General features: G+C 39.4%; 1 protein-coding gene across 1 annotated transcript; it reads right to left on the bottom strand.

Annotated features, from left to right (window-relative positions):
• Positions 1–18,739: 18,739 nt before the first annotated feature.
• On the bottom strand, positions 18,740–19,456 carry LOC142165173 (uncharacterized). Its single transcript, XM_075223787.1, has one exon. The coding sequence runs from the start codon at positions 19,454–19,456 to the stop codon at positions 18,740–18,742; it is 717 nt and encodes a 238-aa protein (XP_075079888.1).
• Between the last annotated feature and the right edge of the window lie 7,334 nt (positions 19,457–26,790).

Here is a 26,790-nt window from a genome sequence, read left to right as displayed (position 1 = left end):
ACTAGTGCATTCCTTGAACTTTCAGTACATGGCACCTTAGAAGAAAGTAAGAACTGGCTAGGAGCCAATGCTGCCTCAGGAGCAGCAGTCGATTCATTAATTGATGATGCAGGTGAGAACCCGAGGGGTGAGGACATTCCCCCGACTACTACACTGCCCGGTTCTACTACACCAATTCCTATATTTGTTGAGGGTGTTATTATTCCTCCTACTGAGATTCGTGTTCCGCCTCCAGCCTAACTTCTGATTCCGGTATTTTTGATGGGGATCTTAGGGGAGTTATCCAGATGCTGACTCAGCTAGTGGCCTCTCAGCCCCATAGGTCAAATGTTGCACCCAGTTCATCTAGCCAACAAGGGGTTTCCACCAGTTCCAGTGTTAACAAATTTCTTCAGCTAGACCCTCCACCTTACGGGTGCAAATCTAGAAGAGTACCCCCAGGATTTTATTGATGAGATGCACAAAACCCTCAGGGTTATGCGTGCAGCTGAGACAAAGGGAGTAGAGTTGGCTGCCTACCATCTGAAAGGGGTTGCCTATTCATGGTTTGAGTTAAGGGAAGATTCCCGTAAGGAGGGGAGCCCTCCGTCAAGGTGGAGCGAGTTTGCCGATGTCTTTGATGATCATTTCCTGCCTACTGAGACAAAGGCAACCCGTGCAGTAGAGTTTGAGAATCTAAAGCAAGGTAGCAGGAGTGTGTGGGAGTACCACATGGAGTTTGCCTGCCTGTCCAAGTATGATGTTCACATGTTGCCCACAATGGAGGCCAGGGTGCTCCGGTTTGTTAAGGGCCTTAATCCTTTGACTATTAATGAGGATTATACAACTGCCTTGAATTCTGACATGAATTATGGGTAGATGGTGGTATTTTCTCAGGCCACAGAGAATCGTAAACTGAAGAACAGGATATAGAGAAAAGGTAATAGCAAGGCCCGGTCTATGGGAAACTTGGGAGAGTCGCCAGGTAGGGGAAGATCAGCTTTTAGGGGAGGATCATCAGGGTCATCCCAGTCTATTACACAGTTTTCAGTTAGTGCACTGCCATCAGCAGCAATAGAGTCGTTTTAGGCCCAATCAAGGTAGCAGGGGCCCAAACAGTAGGGTCGGTCAGGAGCGAGATCCCAACAGCAACAGAGGTCCCCGTGCCCCAGTTGTAGGAGGGTACACTCAGTGATTTGCTTCATGGAGTTACCTATATGATGTGGGATGAGGGGCCATATTCAAACACATTATCGTGCATCCCGCCATGGTGCGGGTAGGGGCACCGTATAGCCATCCAGTTGTCACAACCCAAACCGATGGGCCGCGACGGGAACCCGGTACCTTACTCAACCGAGTATCAACGTAACGTATCTTTCATATTACATCATCATATACACGTGACATACGGGCCTAATAGGCCAACATTATCATATACAAACTCAAAACAAAGGACGACAAGGTCGTACAATCTTTATATACACAACATATGTCTACAAGCCTCTAAGAGTATATAAATATCATAAAGGTCGGGACAGAGTCCAGCCTTACCAAACAATACACGTCTAAATCATACTAACCAAACGAGCAACTCCGAAGTAAATGGAGCGCACCAACATCTTTTGCTAAGCTGATAGCCTACTTAGAGGGCTCTCGACCTGTCTATCGGGACCTGCAGGCATGAAATGCAGCGTCCCCAAGCAAAAGGAATGTCAGTACGAATAATGTACCAAGTATGTAAGGCACATAAATAAATACATAAGAGGCATGAAATACATATAGAGTACATGACTTAACCTGTAAGTCTGAATAACTTTGTAAATCATAAATTACTTTTAGCGTTGTGCATATGCGTATGAATGCCATGTTGTGCATTGGTACATATTTCATAACATCATCAGCCTCTGAGGGCATCCCATCATATCATATCGGCCATTGTGGGCAAAATCATCATCGTATACCAGATGATCAGGTGGTGGTGCGTATATAACGCCATAATCTTTCCCATATCCCATATACATATATACATACATATATACGCGTATATAACGCCGTTTGAATCATATTTACATATATATGCGTATATAACACCGTTTGAATCATATTTCGGCCACTGTGGGCAACATCATCATCATATACCAGCTGATCAGGTGGTGGTGCGTATATAACGCCGTAACCTTTTCCCAATCCATATACATATATTTACATATATACGTGTATATGACGTCATCTGGTCATGGGTCAATGCACATGAATGCAATGCATGAAAAGTACGTCAATAAAATCATTCGGAAGGTCATAAGATCACTTTTCCTCTTGAGCAATATCATAAAGTAACATCTTTTCAATTTTCGTATTTTTCTGAGACCCATGAACAGATGATAAAATATTATGACACATGAGAATTAAAGAACATAGATATTTCTATTACTTCTATGAGTAGAGTCACTTATGGAATTTGTACATTTGTACATTTCGTTCATATCATATGGATCATGCCAAAAGAAAGAAGGGATAGCCTTAACATACCTGTTTTGTTGAATTACTTCAACGAATCTGCTTCTGCGAAATTTACACTGGATTTCCTTGAAATTGGAACGAACTTGTTTTGGATTTGAAATTTTGGAAGAATTTTAATTCTGTTCCTTCACGTTTTTCTCAAAGACAAGAAGATATCTTTGAAACTTAATCCAAGAATCAGACTTTTACCAAGTGACTACTATTCTTCACGTTTTCTTGGAGTTATTTGAACAAAACTTTCCTATAAATCTTGCTATTGTTTGTATTAGAAATGGAAGGATGGAACTTTGTTTTCCAATAAGAAAGAACGTTCTTGTTGTTACTAAGTCAATTAAAATGCTAAGTTTTCAAATGAATTGAATAAAAATAAGACTTATTCAAGTCTTATGTTAGATGGATTTTTATTTTACTATAAATAGCCACATGGCATAGATGACTTATGAGTCATTCTTAGCCTTGTGGAATTTGTGCCACGTTTTTGGAGTGAGATTTTTGTTAATTTTTATCCACTTATTAGTTAACTGGGTAATGTTTCGTTACCCGGTAATTAATCTATTACCCGCATAATTTAAGAATTATCACAAATTACTTAAAATTCTATTTATTTTTAAAAATACTTCATATATACTTTATATATTACACTACCGTGGTCATATTGTACCTTGCATGGTACTAGTTCATAATTATCGGGTATTATCGCTCGATCCGTATTTTATTCCAAATTGATCACTTCCAACGAAACTCGTTTTATTTAATCTGTGTACCCCTTTATCCTTCATAACACTTATTTATCGTCTGTTATAAATAGCATAAGTACGTTAACGTCAAGATGATCTCATCCCCGAGTCTACGTCGATTATCTGAAAATGAAATTTTAACGTACAATACTTCAGGGTGCAACATCGTCGTAACTTAATACTGCAAAACGTGACATCACCGTAATGTAATACTGCGGGACGTGACATCTCACTTTCGGGCTCTCATTAATTTATTTATGGCGTATTTTCATGTACGAAAATATGGGGTGTAACATCATTCCCCCCTTTGGAACATTCGTCCTCGAATGTTGACTGATGCACTTATCGTTCTCATATCCCATAGCTCTTGCGAATACTTTAGTAGTCCTCTTGCCATCTAGGCAACTGTTCTATGAATAAATCCAAAGTCTAGGGCATTCCCCCCTTAGGCATCCTTCTCACACCACAACTTGTAGTCGGAATCCATCCAATCTCGTAGTTGTTGCTACCTTCATCATGCAACATGTACAATATTGACCTTGTAAGTGTGCCCAATCTCTAGGCTTCATATGTAGAGCTTGATAAGATGTCCCTTTAGGCATCTATGAGTATGCTGAAGTTCTTTGCTCGGTACTTTGTTGAATTCACGAATATGTATCTCATCGCATAGGTTCGTTTAGCCATCCGTATGAATTTACTGCCATAACTCTTACTTTAATTATCATTGCTGAGGTCTGTTACCAAATCCCAGCTTGCTCTCATTGCTTATCCCATATGTATAAGTCTAAGTCCTTTAATGCTTCCTCATTACTGTTCATCTTAAGAGCGATGACCTAACCTCATTTCATACTTTGTAACTTTTATCCATCCATTGTTGATTCACCTCAATATCTATCTACAATCCACCACCAATAATTGAAACCTCTTACGTAATATCTTGCTACTAGGGCTTACGTTGCATCGATAAATACATGAAGTGATTCCCATAATCGTATTTCATAGTATCTCATTATGATTCACCTTATGAGGGTATTCTAATCCTGTGCCGTCCGCAAAATCTTTTCTCTTCCTCCCCTTTATTTTTTTTCCTTCAAATCATTATTTAATCAACGGCCCAAACATCATCTTTTATCTGTCACAATTACACCCTCATTTTATTATCAGGTCAACATTCCATTTCTTCTAAATGATACTAGTCATAGACTCCTTTGAGCTCATTCACGCTATACTGGGCTTTATATAATTTAGATAACCCATCAACTCCCTTGATTTCACGGGCTTAATCCCGAGGATTTATCCATTTTCATCATCTTCTTGCTTGCCTTTTTCTTATCCTTACTCCTGTCTTTCTAAAACCTTGTTGTTCTATCATACTTTAGCTTGCGACCGATTTCCTTATGCTTTTCTGGAACATCGAGATATCACATCGTCTCTAACTCTCCTTTCACTCTCTAATTAGACCTTTCGGTACCTAAAAACCATAGGCTGGAAGGTATGCCACCGACGACGCTGCTATCATTCCTGGATACTGAATCCCCGTGCTTCTAGCCCATTATCCGCAGTATGGACTATTCATAACCTTCTGTATTTGAGTATCTTGTATGTTGTTTTACATTTTCCTTACTTACCTTAAAATATTGCCTCACATTCTTCTATCTTTCTTTCATAACCTCCCTTCCGCATGGGTAGAATTCACATCCACAATTTAAAACTCTATTATAATACTGGCACCTCTGGTGCCTATACAATCTGATGGGAGTTCCATACTGACTTCTTATGAGGCTGGTACTTCTTCTAACTGGCTTTATCGTATAGCCGTTATAGAATATAGTTGTTGTGCTATCTCTCTTGCACCTCTAATATTAAGAGTGATTATGTTATGTTCTCAATCATGATTCCTATAACTTCTTGGTCCAATAATCGGATTCCTGATTTACTTTGTTAATGTAACTCTCTTAGTTTCCTCTTCATTCTGATCAGTCTTTATGTAGGCTTAAGCTATCTTCCAATCTGTGGCTCATGGTATTAGTTATTACCTTAGCCTTTCATGGTCATTATGGAATATCCATGATACAATCTTCTAACAATTCAATCTTTTGTCTATGCCCTAGGCTCAATTCTTTCTTTTAACTTATACCAGAGCCTTCTATAGTTGTATGATTGTCAACAAATATGATGCCTGGATAATGCTCCAAAAATCTTGAGTGTATCCATAACGTACTAACTCTGAATCATTGATCGAATAACTCTTTCGTTCCATCTTAGTTTTCTTTCAATGTGAGCTATTACTTTTCCTGGTCTTTCTACCCCCTTGTTGCGTCCATACTTAGCTTATCTTAGTGCCCACACTTGCCAGAGTTTTTATACAGCTCATATGATCTCGAATATTGCTTTTAATTTTTTATTTCTCGTTCATTAGCCATTATAGGTGCCAGTTTCCTTTGGAATGCTTACAATGTTGTTGCGAGATTGTTGGTACACGACCATTTCCTCTTTAGGTCATTGTGCTTAGGTCGAAGCCTTCTTTCTTATTTCCTCAGCTAGTCTTTCGTTGTAGTACTTAGGGAGAACCCTTGACTCTCGTAAAGCTGTGAGCTTATTACGGACCTTTTCTGATGTCCTTACTTGCCTATAATCATATGTAGTTGCTTACTTCCATGCCCTTATGCTTATATGGTTGCTTCTGAACTGATATTTTGACTGCCTTCCCAGTGGCACCTTTTTTTTATCCCCGTAACACTCATACGATACCTTTCACTACCCCGACTCTTGTTTGAATATATCTCAAGTATTATAATGATATTCTCCGAGGCTGAATTCTCCATGTTGGGTTCTACTATGTTTATCTTACATGATCTGATGACTCATTTGTAACCTCATGTTTAACCATAACTAAGATCTTCCTGACCAATTACTAACTACTCGTTGGCCCATTCTCATATCAATATTCCTTGTAATCTTTCTTGGGTTATTTACTTTGTTTTAACTTATGTCTCACACTGGCTCCTTATGTATTAATAACAGCTCGGGAAAGAACCCTTAATTTCTCTCGACGTCGTGCTTGCACAATATTCTTGAATCGTAGTGTATCTGTAAGATTTGGATAAGTGCTATTTCATTCCTCTTTCATTTATCACATTCTTCCTTTACCATTCCATGGTCACTAGAACCACTTAATTCTGACTTAATGTCGCATTACTCCATATTCCCCCCTTTAGGGTGTACTAAAAGTTGAAGCCACGAGGATCTACCTATAGATGTTTTACCTCTTCATCTTTGGCGTCGTTTTTCAACATCAATGATCCTTACTCACCTTGCGGCAATTCTTCTATACCAAGGATGACAAATTTCCTTACTCGCGAGGGTGTCACTTAGCGTAACTGGCACATACAGTCTCTTAAGCTTAACTTTGCTCACATTGTTTGCTCTAGGGAAGTGTCTCCCTGAATGACTATTCTCTGAATTCATCGTGGCTCTTCTTCTGTGGTCCATTCTATTACCACCGGAATGAATATGAAATTCTCATGATGTCGAGTACTTTCCAATCATTCAGTCCCTAATTCATATTTAGTTTATCTTGTTTACCAGTTCATACTGATTTATGTTACTCCGGGGATTAACTCTCCCCTCTGGTAGTCGCGTTGGAGTCACGAACTTATTTCTCGAAATGAGGATATAACCTTATGGCCTATACTCTTTCGTTGTCTTAAGGCCCATCACCTTTAGTCTCTTCCTTCATTTGACTATAGGTTCTGTAACATTCTACCGTTTTCATCCATGTATCACACCTTATTCATATTGCTTCCTTATCTCTCTTCTCATTACTCTTCTAATATTTCTGCATATCATTTTCCTTGTGAAAACTTCAATACGACATTCTTTCGCTTTTATCTTTCCTTTGCTCCATCCAGCGGCTCTTCAAATTGCTTCACGTTCTCACTTTACTAGGGCCGCGAGCCATACTAAGGTAATATTTATCCCTTTAAGTCTTATAGTGCATGTCTTTGTAGTACTCATATCTAGCTGTACTATTTTAGGGTGCACCATTGAGGTGTCTCGCATGGAGATCCATTACCACGTTTGCACTATCCTTCAGAAATGTCAACTAACTCTACCAATCCATCCACTATTTTGGGTTACTATATCCCTAGCCGGATCCTGATAACTCGTCCTTTTCTTAAATTATGTTTGTTAGCCTCCCACAGGGCATAACTGAGATGGGTACGGCCAATTATACATACCTCTGTTACCATTGAATATAACTCAAAAAGCTTACATTCCTCTGCTTGAATTATAAACACCGTTAATCTTCATTAACTGGGCATCTCGTACTTTTCTTCATCTTACTTCTTTTACTTATTGACATTTGTATTTACCTTCTAAAGCTCTCATTGTCTTTCACCATAAAGGTGGATAGGCATTCTTACCTTAAGGCTCCTTATCAAGAGGCTTACACCTTTCAGTACGCACATGATTTGCTGAAGACCTCATATTTACTTATCATAAGCATGATACAAAGTCGAGTTCCTCTAATTCAGCACTTCCATAGCTATATCTCTTATCGATCATCTTACTGAACGTAGGCATCCTCTTATTACGAATAAAAAATAGAAGCTCGGGACTTAAATTCTTATAAGTGGGCTCTACCATACGATCTAGAGTAAGAAGAAAGAGTGATAGTCTTAAATGCCCTGTAGCCTCCTGCTTATAAGTGTGGTGCATGACACACCCATAAATAAGACTCTACTAGACACGACTTGTAGACTCCCTAGGACAGAACTGCTTTGATACCACTTTTGTCACGACCCAAACCGATGGGCCGCGACGGGAACCCGGTACCTTACTAAACCGAGTATCAACGTAACGTATCTTTCATATTACATCATCATATACACGTGACATATGGGCCTAATAGGCCAACATTATCATATACAAACTCAAAACAAAGGACGACAAGGTCGTACAATCTTTTATATACACGACATATGTCTACAAGCCTCTAAGAGTACATAAATATCATAAAGGTTGGGACAGAGTCCCGCCATACCAAACAATACACGTCTAAATCACACTAACCAAACGAGCAACTTCGAAGTAAATAGAGCGCACCAACATCTTTCGCTGAGTTGATAGCCTACTTGGAGGGCTCTCGACCTGTCTATCGGGACCTGCGGGCATGAAATGCAGCATCCCCAAGCAAAAGGGACGTCAGTACGAATAATATACTGAATATGTAAGGCACATAAATAAATACATAAGAGGCATGAAAGACATATAGAGTACATGACTTAACCTGTAAGTCTGAATAACTTTATAAATCATATATTACTTTTAGCGTCGTGCATATGTGTATAAATGCCATGTCGTGCATAGGTACATATTTCATAACATCATCAGCCTCTGAGGGCACCCATCATATCATATCGGCCACTGTGGGCAAAATCATCATCGTATACCAGCTGATTAGGTGGTGGTGCGTATATAACGCCATAACATTTCCCATATCCCATATACATATATACATACATATATACGCATATATAATGCCGTTTGAATCATACTTACATATATATGCGTATATAATGCCGTTTGAATCATATTTCGGCCACTGTGGGCAACATCATCATCATATACCAGCTGATCAGGTGGTGGTGCATATATAACGCCGTAACCTTTTCCCATTCCATATACATATATTTACATATATACGTGTATATAACGTCATCTGGTCATGAGTCAATGCACATGAATGCAATGCATGAAACGTACGTCAATAAAATCATTCGGAAGGTCATAAGACCACTTTGCCTCTTGAGCAATATCATAAAGTAACATCTTTTCAACTTTCGTATTTTTCTGAGGCCCATGAACAGATGATAAAATATTATGACACATGAGAATTAAAGAACATAGATATTTCTATTACTTCTATGAGTAGAGTCACTTATGGAATTTGTGCATTTGCACATTTCGTTCATATCGTATGGATCATTCCAAAAGAAAGAAGGGATAGCCCTAACATACCTGTTTTGTTGAATTACTTGAATGAATCTACTTCTGCGAAATTTACACTGGATTTCCTTGAAATTGGAACGAACTTGTTTTGGATTTGAAATTTTGGAAGAATTTTAATTCTGTTCCTTCACGTTTTTCTTAAAGACAACAAGATATCTTTGAAACGTAATCCAAGAATCAGACTTTTACCAAGTGACTACTATTCTTCACGTTTTCTTGGAGTTATTTGAACAAAACTTTCCTACAAATCTTGTTATTGTTTGTATTAGAAATGGAAGGATGGAACTTTGTTATCCAATCAGAAAGAACGTTCTTGTTGTTACTAAGTCAATTAAAATGCTAAGTATTCAAATGAATTGAATAAAGATAAGACTTATTCAAGTCTTATGTTAGATGGATTTTTATTTTACTATAAGTAGCCACATGACATAGATGACTTATGAGTCATTTTTAGCCTTGTGGCATTTGTGCCACGTTTTTGGAGTGAGATTTTTGTTAATTTTTATCCACTTATTAGTTAACTGGGTAATGTTTCGTTACCCGGTAATTAATCTATTACCCGCATAATTTAAGAATTATCACAAATTACTTAAAATTCTATTTATTTTTATAACAATACTTCATATATACTTTATATATTATACTACCGTGGTCATATGGTACCTTGCATGGTACTAGTTCATAATTATCGGGTATTATCGCTCGACTCGTATTTTATTCCAAATTGATCACTTCCAACAAAACTCGTTTTCTTTAATCAGTGTACCCCTTTATCCTTCATAACACTTATTTATCACCTATTATAAATAGAATAAGTACATTAACGTCAAGATGATCTCATCCCCGAGTCTACGTCGGTTATCTGAAAGTGAAATTTTCACGTACAATACTTCAGGGTGCAACATCGTCGTAACTTAATACAGCAAAGTGTAACATCACCATAATGTAATACTCTGGGACGTGACATCTCACTTCCGGGCTCTCATTAATTTATTTATGGCGTATTTTCATGTACGAAAATATGGGGTGTAACACCAGTCCAGTAGCTGCTACATTACCTTCTCCAGCTCGAGTTGCTCTAGCACCCGCGGGGCATCGTGCAACTAGGGGTGGTACACAGAGTTCAGGAGGACCCAGCCGGTTCTATGCTATGAGTGGTCTCCAAACTACAGAGGCTTCTCCAGATGTTGTTACAGGTATTCTGACTGTCCAATCTCATGACGTGTATGCACTTATTGACCCCAGTTCCACCTTGTCCTATGTTACCCCTTTTGTTGCTATGGAATTTAGGATAGAACCGGATCAGCTTCATGATCCATTCTCGGTGTCTGCTCCGGTTGGTAAGTCTATTATGGTTGAACGAGTTTATAGAGGTTGTGTTGTTATGGTGCGTGTAGGGATACAATGGTCGATCTTATTGAATTAGGGATGGTCGATTTTGATGTAATAATGGGAATGGATTGGCTTTATTCATATTTTGCCAAACTTGATTGTCGAACTAGAATTATGAGGCTTGAATTTCCTAATGAGCCCATTATTGAATGGAAGGGAGATAATGTAGTGACAAAAGGTCAGTTTATTTCTTACCTTAAGGCTGCAAAGATGATCAAGAAGGGGTGTATCTATCATTTAGTCCGGGTTATGGATACCGATGCCGAGGTGCCTAGCCTTGAGTTTGTGCTAGTTGTGAATGAATTTTTGGATGTCTTTCCAGATGAGCTCCCTAGGAGACTACCAGATAGAAGGTTGATTTTGGTATCGACGTGATGCCAAGAACGCAGCCTATATCAATTCCACCTTACAGAATGGCACCAACAAAATTGAAGGAGATAAAGGAACAATTGAAGGATTTGTTAGAAAAGGGTTTCATCCGGTCGAGTGTGTCACCGTGGGGTGCACTGGTTTTGTTTGTAAGGAAGAAAGATGGGTCGCTACGGATGTGTATTGACTACCGGCAACTCAACAAAGTCACAATAAAAAATAAATACCCTCTACCAAGGATAGATGATTTGTTTGATCAATTGCAAGGTGCTAAGTGTTTCTTAATAATTGACTTACGATCCATGTATCATCAATTGAAGATAAGGGAGCAGGATACTCCAAAAATAGCTTTCAGGACTCGGTAAGGGCACTTTGAATTTCTGGTGATGTCCTTCGGGATAACAAATGCCCTAGCAGCTTTCATGGATCTTATGAATCGAGTCTTCAAGCATTTTCTAGACTCCTTTGTGATAGTGTTCATTGACAATATTCTTGTGTATTCCTGAAGTCAGGAGAACCATGCTGACCATCTCAGGGCAGTTCTGCAGACTCTTCAGCAGCACCAACTGTATGCAAAATTTTTGAAATGTGAATTTTGGCTTGAATATGTGTCATGTCGTCTCTAGGGAAGGAATTATGGTTGATCCTCAAAAGATTGTAGCAGTGAAGAATTGGCCTAGACCTACCACTCCAATAGAGATCTGTAGTTTCTTAGGTTTGGACGAGTATTATAGAAGATTTATGGAGGGATTTCTACTCTTGCCTATCCATTGACTAAATTGACGCAGAAAGCAGTTAAGTTCCAGTGGTCCGATTCTTGTGAAAGGAGCTTCCAAGAATTGAAATCAAGATTGACAATAGCGCCAGTATAGACCCTGCCAGAGGGTACAGAGGGATTAGTGATGTATTGCGATGCTTCAAGGATCAGGCTTGGGTGTGTGTTAATGCAACACGGCAAGGTTATAGCTTACGCTTCTAGGCAACGCAAGAATCATAAAAAGAACTATCCAACCTATGACTTAGAGCTAGCGGCAATGGTGTTTGCACTAAAGATTTGGCGACATTATTTGTATGGGTTCCATGTGGATGTATTTACGGATCACAAGAGCCTTCAATATATTTTCAAACAAAAGGAGTTGAATTTAAGACAGAGAAGATGGTTAGAGTTACTCAGGGACTATGATATCGATATTCTCTATCACCCGGGAAAGGCCAATGTTATGGCAGATGCTCTTAGCCAGAAATCTATGGGAAGTTTGGCTCATTTGAAGGCATATCAAAGGTCGTTGGCTCGGAGGTTCTCTCTTATGAAGGAGGAGTAATTGTGCAGAATAGGGTTGAATCATCCTTTGTGGTGGAGGTGAAAGAGAAGCAATTTAATGATCCATTGTTGGCACAGCTGAAGGAAGGGATTCATAAACACAAGACCACAGCTTTTTCTTTTGGCATGGATGATGGTACCCTACGATACCAAGGGCGCCTATGCATTCCAGATATTGATGGTCTTCGAGAAAGGATCATAGCAGACGCTCACACTTCCAGGTATTCCGTACACCCAGGTTCTACAAAAATGTATCATGATCTCAAGGAAGTATATTGATGGAACAACATGAAAAGGGATATGGCAGACTTTGTGGCAAAATGTTCGAACTGTCACCAAGTGAAGGCCGAACATCAAAGGCCTGGTGGATTGACTCAAAGCATAGAAAATCTAATGTGGAAATGGAAATAATCAATATGGATTTTGTGGTAGGGTTACCGCGCACTCCGCGCAAGTTCGACTCAATTTGGGTAATTGTGGATCGACTCACAAAATTAGCGCACTTCTTGCCAGTCAAATCTACCGACAAAGTGGAATAATATGCTTAGATGTATACCAAAGAAATAGTCAGGTTACATGGCACTCCAGTCTCAATCATTTCATATCGAGGGGCTCAGTTCACGACCAACTTTTGGAAGAAATTTAAGCAAGGTTTGGGTACGCAGGTAAATCTTAGTACACCTTTCCATCCTTAGACCGACGGGCAAGCAGAGCGAACTATTCAGATACTTGAGGACATGTTTCATGCTTGCGTTCTTGATTTCAAAGGTAGTTGGGATGATCATTTTCCACTCATATAGTTTTCTTATAACAACAGCTTCCATGCTAGTATCTAGACAGCACCGTTTGAGGCGTTGTATGGTAGGAGATGTAGGTCTCCCATTGGGTGGTTCTAGGTTGGAGAAGCTGAATTGATAGGGCCATACCTTGTGCATCAGGCTATGGAGAAAGTCAAGATTATTAAGGAGAGGTTGAAAACTGCTCGGAGTCGCCAAAAGTCTTATTCGGACATTCGTCACAGAGATTTGGAGTTCAAAGATGATGATTGGGTATTTTTGAAGGTTTCCCCCATGAAGAGTATCAGGCGGTTTGGAAAGAAAGGAAAATTGGGTTTGAGGTATGTCGGACCGTATAGAATCATTTAGAGGATCGGTCAGGTGGCATACAAGCTTGAGATACCACCCGAGATATCAATGGTACACCCAGTATTCCATGTGTCTATGTTGAAGAAGGTAGTGGGAGATCCGTCCACTATTGTGCCGGTTGAAACTATTGAGGTTAATGAAGAATTGTCATATGAAGAAATTCCAGTTGCCATTCTCGACAGGCAAGTCCGGAAGTTGAGAAATAAAGAAATTGCCTCCGTGAAAGTGTTATGGCAAAACCAGCAGGTTGAAGAAGCCCCTTGGGAAGTCGAGGAAGAAATGAAAAGGAAGTACCCACATTTGTTTGCATGGCCATGTAATAGCTTCTATGAATTTGGTTCCTATGAACTTTGTATCACTTGATTAGTCTACATAAAACTATTCTGTTTTGATTATATATTGCCTATGGGGCCATGGTTGGTGTGGTTATGAGTTATGTCATGTTAATAAATTGTGTATATGGTGTTCGAATAGGTTTCTGGGGCTCTCTAGCAGGTGGATATGTCTAGATACAAAGGAAACTCTGGCAAAATTCCTGGAAATTTACAGAGTTAGCCAAATTTGGGGGTTGTTGGTATGTGGTGTGAAACTAAAATTGCAAAAGGTGCTGATAAGTGAACCTTGTTCCTCATTCGAGGACGAATGATCTTACGTGGGGGAAGAATGTAAGGCCTCATGAAATTTTTACGCAAAAACCCAAAATCTCATAGTGCCAAGTAAGGAGGATGTGTTAGAAATTTATAAAATTATGCTCGCCGCGGTTCGGACCTTTTGGATTGATACTTGCATTAAAAAGTTAAGGAAAAATATTTTTCAGAAGAGCGCGTTCTGCGGCCCATTATGCGGCCGCATAATGGCAATACGGGCTGCATATCTGTCGTAGAGTGAGACACAATGTTGGCTTATTTGAGGACAACTATGCAGCTAATTATGTGATTGCATAATCGATATGCAGACCGCATAGTCATCTCATAAACTCCTTGGGATTTTTTTGCGAAGGGCAGTTCTGCGGTGCATTATGCAACCACAGAACAGGTATGCAGACTGCATATTGGTCGCATACACGGGAAAAGTATTCAAGTCTTGAGGGCTAATTTTGCAGTCCCTTTTGCGGGCCACATATCAGTTATGCGGTGGCATATGCGACCGCAGATTGAGTCGGGGCTCCTATTTTCTAACTTTTAAAACCCGACCTTATTCCATTAAAAACACCCCATTAGACCCTCTTGTGCTATTTTCTACTACATCTAAAGTGAGAGAAAGTGTTCTATAGGGATAGAGTGAACCTCACCAAGTCAGTATTCAATCCTTGCCCAAATCTTTGAAGATTATCAAGTAAAGTTACTAAGCATTCATCCTAAGAGGTAAGAACTTGTACCCTAATCTTTGATTTCGAAATTCCTACTAGAATAAGTAATTAACAAATAGGTTCATGGGTATTAGGATAGATTTTCTTGCATACATGTTTGATAAAAGGGTGTGGGGGGATTGTGAGCTAAAAATATAACAAATGAGGTGTAGGATGATAGAATCTCTCACAAAAGGTCTTAAAGTCGTAATGCACACTTAGTGCTTGATAATGTGCTCAAATGAGATAGAATCTTAATTATCTCTCTAATTCTTGGTTCAACTTGTAATTCTCATAAAATAGACCGAAATTGCTAAGAGTTCCAGAATTATTGTAAGAATTTAAGAAAATCTCTATTGATGTATGTATGGCTAAATCCCCCTCTTCTTAGAAATTGAGCTCCCTTGGTGTCCATGCAAATGTTGCAAGTCCGAACTTTGATTAATGTAGTACTTGTTGTTTCAAATGAATTGGTGTTGCAAAAATATATGTGAAAGGTGTGTTTCAATGTGTTCAATATGCTATTTTTGGTAAATTGAGGATGGGTGAAGAATGTGAACTATGTGCTAAAATGCCTAGATTTCAAGTCAAGCTTAAATTGTGATTATTATGCCGAACTATGTGAAATCCTCTCTATGCTTACAACTTGAATTGCTCTCGTATGTGCCTATTATCTAAAATTACAAGGTTAATGTTGAAAGTGGAAATGACGTGAAATGTGGGGGGAAAGAATTTGAGCTATGATATGTGGCCTAGTGCCAAGTATGATGTGATAAATTTGGTCCCAAGTGCCGATGAACTGATATATATGAAACAAGAATTGAAGTGAGATGATTGATGGAAAAGGAAAATTTCTTTGTATGACGGCTTAGTCGATCGGGCCGTGATCGGATGCCATGCTACACACATGGTGGTATTGTGTTGATATTGAAACCAAAAACTGAGAATGAAATTGTTATTGAGGTTTATGTCTCAAATGAGGCAGCTTAGCCGATCGGGCCGTGATCAGACTCCGCGCAAGAAAGCGGTGTTATTGTGAATGATGATGCAACAGTATTAAATGTCCCAACCTAAAGTAATGAAAATTATGTGAAAGCTATGTGATCCCCCTTTTATTTGATGATGTGGTGATTGTTTAAAGCTTTTGTTGATCCTTATGATTTCTTTGTTCTTGTGTGGTTGTTCTTTCTAATGAGATGGTGTTTAGTTATACATATTTGTATTATTCCATGGTACTAACGTCCCTTTTGACGGGGGCGCTACAACTTTGAATGGATGTAGGTGGTTCCATAGCAAACAATGTTGATCTTAGGTAGCGGAGCATCCTCTTCTCAGCAATCTTGGTGAGCCCCTTTTCTTCCCGGGGTTATGTAGTATATCTTTTGTTATAAATTACCACTTTTTTAGGTATAGCCAGGGACTTGTTGTCGGCATTATCATAACTGTATTTTGTATCTTTAGAGGCTCTGTAGATGTTCGTGTGGGTTATGTACGGGCGTCGGATGGGTCACTAGACTATGTTGTAATTCTAAACTCTTGTTCTTCTAAACGTAACTGTAAGAACTTTGGGAACATAACTATGATTTAAGGGTTTTAATATAAAATGAACTAGAGATGTTGTATGTACGACCTTTCCTACTATTTAAATAAATGAAAACATGGTTTCTTGATCATAGTGAGTTGGGTAGAAAGTGTCCAAAAGGCTTTCTCGGTTGGGTTCACTCGATTGCGTGTCGGTCGCGCCTCCCGAGGTTGGGGCGTGATAGGTTCGCTCGAAGGCTAAGTTTTCGAAACCTTTTTATCAAAGGCTGATTATTTTCGAAGCACTTTTATTGCTTAGAGCTGATTGTTTTTGAAGCCCTTTTTATTGTATTGGAGCTGATATTATCAAAGCTCCTTTGCTGATGCCGAGGGTAGCCTGATTAACCGGTTCTTTTTGAAGTATTTTCGAAGTATTTGAAGGCCTTTAGTTTTATGGTGCCAGTTAGATGTCTCCGAGCTGCGTTAATTCGGTCGTAGCCTTTTAGTTCGACCGTAGTCTTTATGTTTGGACGTAGCCTTTAGCCCCCGGGTGCGGTGACCTTGGCATTTATATCGAGGTATGCCGTTTAGGGGTCTTACATGTTCGAATATATATCCTTGGCCTTCATACCAGGGGTTTTTTAAGGTCTTATAAATTTGAGTACGCGTTGTTGAAGTCTTATAAGCTCGGTTTTGCCTTATTGAGGCCATATAAGTTTGGACATGCCTCATTGACATTTTACAAATTTGATGTTGCCTTATTGAGGGATTATTAGCTCGAAATTTTGTGATCGAGGTTTTATGAATTCGAGTTTTCGATGGCTCGATGAGCTGACTGTTGGCGACAGTCCTTGAGTGTTCGAATGTTTTTAGCCCTTGAGTCGTTGGGCATGCCTCGTTGAGGTCTTACATATCTGATATTGCCTTACTGAGGGCCTACGAGCTCAAAGTCGCCTGATCGAGGTCTTACGAATTCGAGTTTTTGATGGCTCGATGAGGTTACTATTTGTGATAGTCCCCGAGTGTTTGAAAGTTTTTGGCCCTTGAGCCGTTTTGCATGAAAGTAGTAAACTTCTTTGAGGCATATAGCGTTTTGACAAACAGAAAGGCTTCTTCGATTACTTGGTATATGTGTACATGTTCTTGCCTTTGGAGGCTCAATTGTTCTATATGGACACGGTTCATTCGACAGTTTGGCCCCATATAATATTTTCATATCAAGGTCCCCTTAGGCATAACTCGATTTTTTTGAAAAGATAGCCTCCGAGTGGGATGCCCCCCAATATTCGAGGTTGATTGAGAAGAAGCCTTGAATACTTGTTGAGTTCTACTTATGTAGAATATAGGTGTTGCCTCGTTAAAAACCTTGCTGGTAAAACCCCATTTGGGGTAAAACCCGATCGAAGGGAAAAAGAGCGCAACGCATGCTTTAAAACCCAAGGTTTTCGAGTTGAAGGGCGCTTCGGCGTCTCCCATCGAACACTTGTAAGAAATTAGTATGAGACATAAAGTAAAAAGGGAGAAGGTTATACCTTAGCAATAATAGCATTTGAGCATCGATATGTTCTAATTGCTTAGAAGTTGCTCTCCCTACATGATGCCAAGTTTGTAGGACCCTTTGCCTACTACTCCGAGGACACGGTACGGTCCTTCCCAGCTTGGTCCTAGATTCCCTTCATTTAGGTTTTGAGTGTTGAGGGTGATCTTTCTTAGGACTAAGTCCCCAACTCCGAAGTATCGGAGGTTTGTTCTCCTATTATAATATCTCTCGATTCACTATTTTTGGGCAGCTATTCGGACTAGTGCAGCCTCTCGCTTTTCATCTAGTAGCTCGAGGGTTGTAGTCATGGCTTTGCTATTTGAGTCCTCGGTGGCATGTCGGAATCTAGTGCTTGGCTCTCCGACCTCGACTAGTATCAAGGTCTTGGACCTATATACCAAAGAGAACGGTGTCTCTTTTGTGCTTAACTTCGAAGTTGTTCGGTATGCCCATAGTACTTCAGGCAATACCTCTCTCCATTTCCCCTTGGCATTTTCTAACCTCTTTTTCAAGTTTTGGATGATGGTCTTGTTTGTGGACTCGGCTTGTCCATTTGCACATAAGTGATAGGGTGTTGATAGTATCCTCTTGATTTTATGGTCTTTGATAAAAACTCATCACCTTGCTGCCTATGAACTGCTTCTCATTATCACATGCAATCTCGGAGGGGATCCTAAATCGGCATATGATGTGGTCCTAGATGAAGTCAATGACTTCTTTTTCTATTATATTCTTGAAGGCCTGTGCTTCCACCCATTTCAAGAAATAGTCATCCATAAACAGAATAAATCTAGCATTACCTGGCGTCGTTGGCAAAGGGCCGATGATGTCCATCCCCTATTTCATGAACGGTCATGGTGACAAAACTGAGTGTAGTTGTTCACCGGGTTGGTGAATCATTGGCGCAAACCTTTGGCATTTGTCACACCTCCGAATGAATTCCTTGGTGTCCTTCTCCATGTTGTCCCAATAGTAGCCTGCTCTGATCACCTTTCGAACCAAAGAGTCGGCGCCGGAATGATTTCCACAAGTGCCCTTATGGATTTCTCGAAGTACATAATCGGTGTCCTCCGGTCCCAAGCATACTGCTAGAGGTCTATCGAAGGTCCTTCTATATATTGTTCCATTCTCGTCGAGAGAAAATCGAGCTGGTTTGGCTCGAAGGGCCCTTGATACTTTTGGGTTTGTCGGTAGCTTCCCGTTTCTCAAATAGTCGATGTATTTATTCCTCCAATCCCATGTTAGACTTGCTGAGTTAATCTCGGCGTGGCCTTCAATCACTGACTTGGATAACTGTACAACAGTCCTCAAGAGTATGTCATCCTCTTTGATGGAAGACCTTAGGTTTGCGAATACATCAGCCTCGATGTTCTGATCTCGAGGAATGTGAACCAAAGTCCATTCTTTGAAGTGATGCAATATGACCTGAAGTTTGTCTAAGTATCTTTGCATCCTGTCTTCTCGAACCTCAAAGCTCCATTTTACTTGGTTAACTACCAGAAGGGAGTTGCATTTTGCTTCAACGACTTTTGCTCCTAGGCTCTTAGCCAGCTCGAGACCTGCAATCATAGCCTCATACTCGACCTCGTTGTTAGTAAATTTTGAAGTTTTTATAGATTGCCTAATTATGCCGCCCGTAGGCGATTTCAGAATGATGCCAAGCCCGGACCCTTTCACGTTCGAGGCACCGTCAATGAAAAGGGTCCATACTCCCGATGATGTGCTTGTTTTTAGCAAGAGTTCTTTCTCTACCTCGGGCACGAGGGCAGGCAAAAAGTCGGCCATGAAGTCTGCCATAATTTGGGACTTGATAGCTATTCGGGGTTGATACTCGATATCATACCCTCCGAGCTCGATGGCCCATTTGGCCAATCTGCTCGATAATTCAGGTTTGTGCAAGATGTTTTAAAGAGGGTATGTCGTTAAAATACATATATGATGGCATAGAAAATAAGGTTTTAATTTCCGAGATGCACTTATTAATGCAAGAGCTAATTTTTCTAAGTGTGGATTTCAGCATCTCCTAGAGTCTGACTTACGTAATAAACAGGAAATTGCGTACCTTGTTCTTCTCGAACCAACACATCACTTACCGCTACTTCAGATACCGCCAGATACAAGTACAACGTTTCATCTTCCTTTGGGGTGTGGAGCAAAGGCGGACTTGAGAGATACCGCTTTAATTCCTCTAAAGCATGTTGGCCTTCCGGAGTCTACTCAAAGTTGTTTTTCTTCTTGAGCAAGGAGAAGAAATGATGACTCCGATCTGACGATCTCGAGATGAATTGGCCTAAGGCCGCTATCTGCCCGGTCAGCCGCTGTACGACCTTCACATTATTCACTACTCTGATTTTTTTAGTCGCCTTGATTTAGTTGGGGTTGATTTCGTTCCCCCTATTCGACACCATGAAGCCTAAAAATTTGCCTGATCCTACTCCAAAGGCATATTTCTCGGGGTTGAGCTTCTTGTTATAACTTCTAAGGATATCGAATGTTTCCTGCAAATGAGTCAAGTGGTCCTCTACGCGCAGGGACTTAACTAGCATGTCATTAATGTAAACTTCAATAGATTGGCCTATTTGATGTTCGAACATCTTATGAACTAGGCATTGGTACGTAGATCCTGTATTTTTTAGCTCAAAGGGCATTACATTATAACAGTATGTACTATACTTCGTGATGAACGACGTTTTTTCCCTGTCCTCTGGGTTCATTTGAATTTGATTATACCCGAGGCGTCGAGAAAAGTGAGGATCTCGTGGCCAGCCGTGGCATCGATCAAGCGATCGATATTGGGCAATGGGAAAGAGTCTTTGGGGCATGCTTTATTTAAGTTTTTATAATCTACGCACATTCTCAATTTATTTCCTTTTTTGGGAACCACTACCACATTAGCCAACCATTCAGGGTATTTTACCTCTCTAATTGGTCCTATCTTGAGGAGTTTGTTACCTCCTCTTTAATGAACGCATGTTTTACCTCGGATAGAGGCCTCCTTTTTTGCTTCACTGGTTTAAACCTGGGATCGACACTTAGTCGATAGGTGGATATTTCAGGTGGGATCCCTATCATGTCTAAATGGGACCAAGAAAAACAATCAATGTCGTTAATAAGAAATTAGATGATTTTTTTCCTGAGTTTGGGAGTTAATCCCATTCCCAGGTATACCTTTCGATCTAGAAGATGCTCGATCAAGATGGCTTGTTCGAGTTCTTCGACCGTTGATTTTGTTGCATCCAACTCTTCAGGGGCAACGAATGTTCGAGGAGTGAGGAAGTCTTCTTCTTCATCTTCGTTTGAATGCTCATAGACCACCTGTTCCTTGGGGGTCAGCCCGTTTCCTGACTCATCCTGGACGGGGAGAGTCGATGTTGGTGCCATATCGTTTACCGCAAATATCTCTTTTACTGCATGTTGTTCTCCGTACACCATTTTTATACCATCTTTTGTTGAGAACTTCATCATTTGATGAAAAGTTGATGGTACCGCCCTTATGTTGTGTATCCACAGCCTTCCACGTAAGACATTGTACCTCATGTCACCTTCGATGACATGAAACTTGGTGTCTTGAACTGTACCGGACACGTTGACTGGGAGGATGATTTCTTCCTTCGTTGTCTCACTTGCCATGTTGAATCCATTGAGGACTCGAGAGGTGGATATGATCTGATCGAGTAGTCCGAGCTGCTCCACTACCTTCGACCTGATTATGTTAGCCGAGCTACCTGGATCCACGGGCACATGTTTAATTTGAACATTATTCAAAAGAAAGGAAATTACCAGTACATCATTATATGGTTGGGACAAAGCCTCGATGTCTTCTTCTCTAAATGTAAGGGCGGCCTCGGGTATATAGCTCTGATTTTGTCTTTCCGTCGCGATGGACACTTTGGCCCATTTGAACATGGGTCCCTGTGGGATATCGGTTCCTCCAACGATCATGTAAATGATGTGCTGAGGTTTTTCTAGTCCATTCTTTCTGTTCGCCTCTCTTTCTTGAAAGTGGTTCTTAGCTCGATTGCTAAGGAGTTCTCGAAGGTACCCTTCATTGATCAGCCGAGCCACCTCCTCTCAAAGTTGCCTACAATCCTCAATCTTATAACCGTGAATTCCATGGTATCCGCACATCAAGTTGGGGTTCCTTCGGGAAGGATCTAATTGTGCGGGCTTTGGCCATCTGGCATCTCTGATTCTACCTATGGCCGATACGATGCCTGAGACATAAATGTTGAAGATGTATTCTGACAATCGGGATGCCTCCCTTGGCCTCGAATGCCAGTCAAACCCGGTCTTGCTCTTAAGTCCCCGGAAATTTTGGCCTTGATCTACTCTTCGATCATTTCAAGGTATATTCCCCCTTGAAGTGTTTTTTTATCTTCGAAGTATGGCTGATACCTTTCTTTTCCTTATCTCGACTCCCTTTCTGCATACCTTGGTTCCTTTGCTAGGAGCCTTCTTGGATATACTGAGCCAGAGGGGGCTCCCAATTGGTCTTCTTCGACCCTGATCTTCGATTGATACCTGTTGTGCACATCCGCACAGGTCATGGCAGGATATTCGATCAAATTTTGCTTTAATTGCTTTGAAGCTATAGAGCTTCGTTCGTTTTAGCCCTAAGTGAAGGCATGCACAACCCAATCATCGGAGACCGGTGGTAATTCCATTCGCTCCATCTGGAAGCGAGATACAAATTCCCTCACCATTGTAGACGTGATTTTTCACCCTCCCCAAGATTTTTCATATTTTAGCACGTAAATATTTAATTTAGGCCTAATAGTGTTATTTCAATTAATTTTGACTCGTCTACTTTATTTTATTTCAAGAAAATAAAAATTACAAAAAAATAGTTTCATTAATATTTTGTAGTAATTTTTAATCTTGAAAAATACCAAAAATAGTTTCGTTATAACGGTCAATATTATTTTAATAGTTATTTTACTTAAGTAAGATTAATTAATAAATGACATCGCATTTTTAATCTCGTTCGCGGGGAAAGAATAAAACTTGGGCTCGAACAACCCATTTTTAGCCTAATTTTTTGATCTAGCCCATAATTCCTCGGCCCATACCCCTAACCTAAAAACCCTACAAAAACCTAGACCTAGACTCTACGCAGGATCAACCCGCTGTTTTTGGAACAAGACGGAGCATAGCTAAAAAATGAAAAGAAATATACAAAAAGAACCTAACGTCTGAAAGAGCAAGAGGACACAAAAATACAAAACCTAAAAAGCTGACAAAGAACCTACACCTTAGGAAAAGAGCGTCGTTTTTCAGCTGAAAAAAGAAACCCCATCCCCCTTGACTTGGTCTTCTAAAAGATGACCCCCCATCGGTTTTCTCTTCTTCTTCACCAACTTGAAGAAAGCTTTAGCGATTTTCTGAGCTTCAGCAACCATAAACGACCCCCCCCCCCCCCATTTCTTAGTCTTCTTTAATGCTCGAGGAACAGAGGGAAGAACGGAAACAAAACGCACCAAAATCACAGCTGAAGAAACAGCTTTCATACCAGTCAAAAGCCTAGCGAAATCGAGCTTGAATCACCTCTGAACTCCAGCCAAAGGGCAGCGAAACCAGCCATGAAAATAGCTTCAAAACCGGCTATGTAAGCTCACCATTTCCATCATTAAAGCACTGAAAAATCAGCACCAACCCACCCCGAAACAACCACTCTTTCTATGTCAAACGGAGGTTACCGGCGAGGTTGAATTCCGGCTGTGTTCGAGCCATGGTTTTCTGACGCCTTTGGAGTTTTATTACTGGTTCTGGTCCTTGGCTCGATTATTGAGTTGTAGAAGTTCAAAGTTTGGATTCGGCTAGTGTAAAGGTTCAGTTTTCTAATCCTAGCATTTTGATCTTATTTTGTGTGTTGCTAAGATGAATTTGGTGTCAAACTTCATGAGATGATTCTATCCAATGTAATTTTAAATGTTCTTGTTTTATTTAGTACAAATTAACGGATTATTATTTTTTCTAGTCTTAGGTCTATTCTCTTTTTTTTTGTAGAAATCTTATCTGAATAGGATTACCCCTTTTTGATTAGCTTGAATATTTTAGTCTGAAATCGTGGTATGGCAAGTTTACTGGTTAGAGCAATTGTGTTGATATCCTGTTGTAGGCTTAATTGGATAATTTGCTTGGGCCACGAAGAGGAAATCGGCTTTTGGGTTGTTTGAGAAGAAAACATTTTGAGCCAAAAGATTTAGTCTCTTCAGGCCCAAAGTAATTAATAACATAGCTGGCCAATCTTACTTTAAGCTATAGCCCTCATATAATTCGTTAATTCTTGTATAAAATTTGGGGTGCGCCCTTTTCCCTTTAATAACCCATGGCCCTCATGAAAATTAATTTAATCCTTGTAAAAATTTAGGTGTGCTATCAATTAAATCATCCATAGCCCTCACAAATGTTGCTATTAAAAATTGAACCTTCGTAGTTGCTTTAGGCGCGTTTCTTTAAATAAAGTATCATAGCTACGGGTACGGTTCTCGTTACGTAGTTGTGATACACGATTCTAAAATTCGGGTGTGCATTTCACGTGACCCGATTCTAATTTCCAACAAGGTTAAATAGAATGTGTCGTGAACCATGGGTGCATTTCATGTAGCGTGGTTTGCGATGTATTTTAAATAACCTTGAATAAATTCTTTAAATAATTAAAAGCAGTCAAAAGGTTAAAAAATGCACATAGGTTTAAAAGTGTTTCAAAATGAGATAAATAGGCCAATAATAATGGTTGAGCGACCGTGCTAGAACCACAGAACCCTGAAATGCCTAACACCTTCTCCCAGGTTAACAGAATTCCTTACCCAGATTTCTGTGTTCGCAGACTGTAAAACAGAGTCAATCTTTTCTCGATTCGGGATTGGAACCGATGACTTGGGACACCATAAATTATCTCAAGTGGCGACTCTAATTTTTAAATAAATAATCTCGTTTCGATTGTCACTTAAATTGGAAAAAAACTCTCTTATACCCCTCTCGGGTGTAGTAAAAAAGGAGGTGTGACAGCTCTAGCGACTCTACTGGGGAACGAACCAAGAATATCTGGTTCAGGGTTCAGAATTTGAGCTTAGAATAACTGTTATAGTTGGCTTTATTTATTATCTGATTTTTATGTGTTTGAGCCTAATGTGCTGACTGTCGCTTTGATATTGTTGAACTGTATATAAATTGTTACAAAACCCTCCTCTTTCTGAGTCTTCTAAATCATCTAGGAAGTGTGCACTTCGTGTGACTTCTCTTCTATTACAGTCATATCCTAATTTTAGAACGAGATTCGGATAAGTTGCAAAGTCGGTGAAGCTTCTGTATTCCCAGTACGTTGCCCCCCTCGGCTCGAGCTGTCCGCTCGGGGAAGCCAGGTCTAGAATAAATAAACCTAGGTTTTTAAACATAGTATAACACAGCCTCATGTCGGATCCCTAGTGGGAATGCTTGTTTGCATCACGTGCATTTGACTTTGGGAACTCAACACAAGGGTTGGGTCTGTCTAGGACAGGTGTACCCAAAATAAAAGACCATCCTGATGCATCCTATGTGCTACATGTTGCATTTGTTCAAGGGTAAAAGGGTCATCTGGCGGACCAATGATAGTTGAGGGCAAAGAAAAAATAGAAAAAAAAAAAAGAGGGTTAAGTGTGAAAATAAAGCAAATAGGGCCCAGTTATATTTTTCTTTCACATTTTTGTTTAAAGAAAAAGACAAAAAAAATATATGAAAAATCCATAAAGATTTTGCACTTTCCCATCATTTTCCAAAAATCAAAAAAAGAGGGAAAAGAAAATCCAAAAAAAGAGTTTACATGTTTCATCATTTTTTCAAAAAAAATAGACAAAAATATATTTTCTCTTAGTTGTTATTTTTATTTCTTGCTCGTATCCAATCTGTCCGAACTACGCATACCTGATTCTCGTCTTTCGGAATGTGATACGTAGGCAACCCAAATAGAGTCTGGTCTTCCTTGAGTCTTAGGTTCTTAGCTTCTCGGGGTCTTAGCCAAATCCTGCATTTTTAGCCACTTTTAGCCGCATAGGTTAATTTTAGAAAAATAGTCACAATCATGTCTTGCATATGTCCAACAAGAAGGGTTAATGTCTCACATAGCGTTCTAGGTCTTTAACTTATTTGGTTTTAATTTTCTCATACAGATGTAAATTTACTTACCGGAGTTTGAGCATGACAGAACCCCGTGACCATCCAGTTAGGATCGCTCATTCAGGAGTGGCTTAAGGAGATTTTTCTTTTTATGTTGCCTTTTACCTTGTAGTTTTGTACAGTAATGTCGAGTCGTTTGGTATTGTTTTCCTATTTTGCATTGAAAAAAAAAGTATATGTAATAAATCAAAAATCCAAAAAAAGATATTTTGCGTTTTTATATTTCCATTAGAATTTTTTTTAGAAATACTAATTCTAAAAATAATTCATTTGAGGTGGTTTTTCCTTGAGGCAATTAATATCTAGAACTTGAAATAAAAAATTACTTTTATATTTCCTTTAGTATATTAAGACTAAAAATTCAAAAAAAAAAAGAATTTTTTTTTCAGAACCTCTTTAAAAGTTTTCTTCCAAAAATCCAAAAAGATTTTCATTTGAGGTCCTTCTTTGGGAAATTAACGAAAAAATGAAAAAAAAATTATTTTCACTATAACTTTAGGATATTGTACATAGAAGGAAAAAAAACATAGTTTACCTTTTGTTTATCTTTAAAGTTTCTTCCTTATGTAATCAAAAACTGAAATCCAAAAATATTTTTTATCTTGTTCATTTCTCATTTCGAAATCTTTCTTCAGGGATATCAAATGAAAATTCAAAATATGTTTCTTTAGTTTATTCTTTAGATTTCCTTCCTAAAAAAAAGAATCAAAAAAAATTCTCATGTAATTCCTTAATAATTTCCCATA

The sequence above is a fragment of the Nicotiana tabacum genome, chromosome 10 (genome assembly GCF_000715075.1).
Source record: "Nicotiana tabacum cultivar K326 chromosome 10, ASM71507v2, whole genome shotgun sequence".
Taxonomy (NCBI): Eukaryota; Viridiplantae; Streptophyta; class Magnoliopsida; order Solanales; family Solanaceae; genus Nicotiana; species Nicotiana tabacum.
The sequence above is the reverse complement of the archived record's forward strand: the minus strand, read 5'-3'. Positions and strand labels throughout refer to the sequence as shown.

Excerpts from the sequence above, each read along its gene's own strand:
- LOC142165173 (XM_075223787.1), bottom strand. The coding sequence starts at position 19,456 with ATGATTGCAGGTCTCGAGCTGGCTAAGAGCCTAGGAGCAAAAGTCGTT.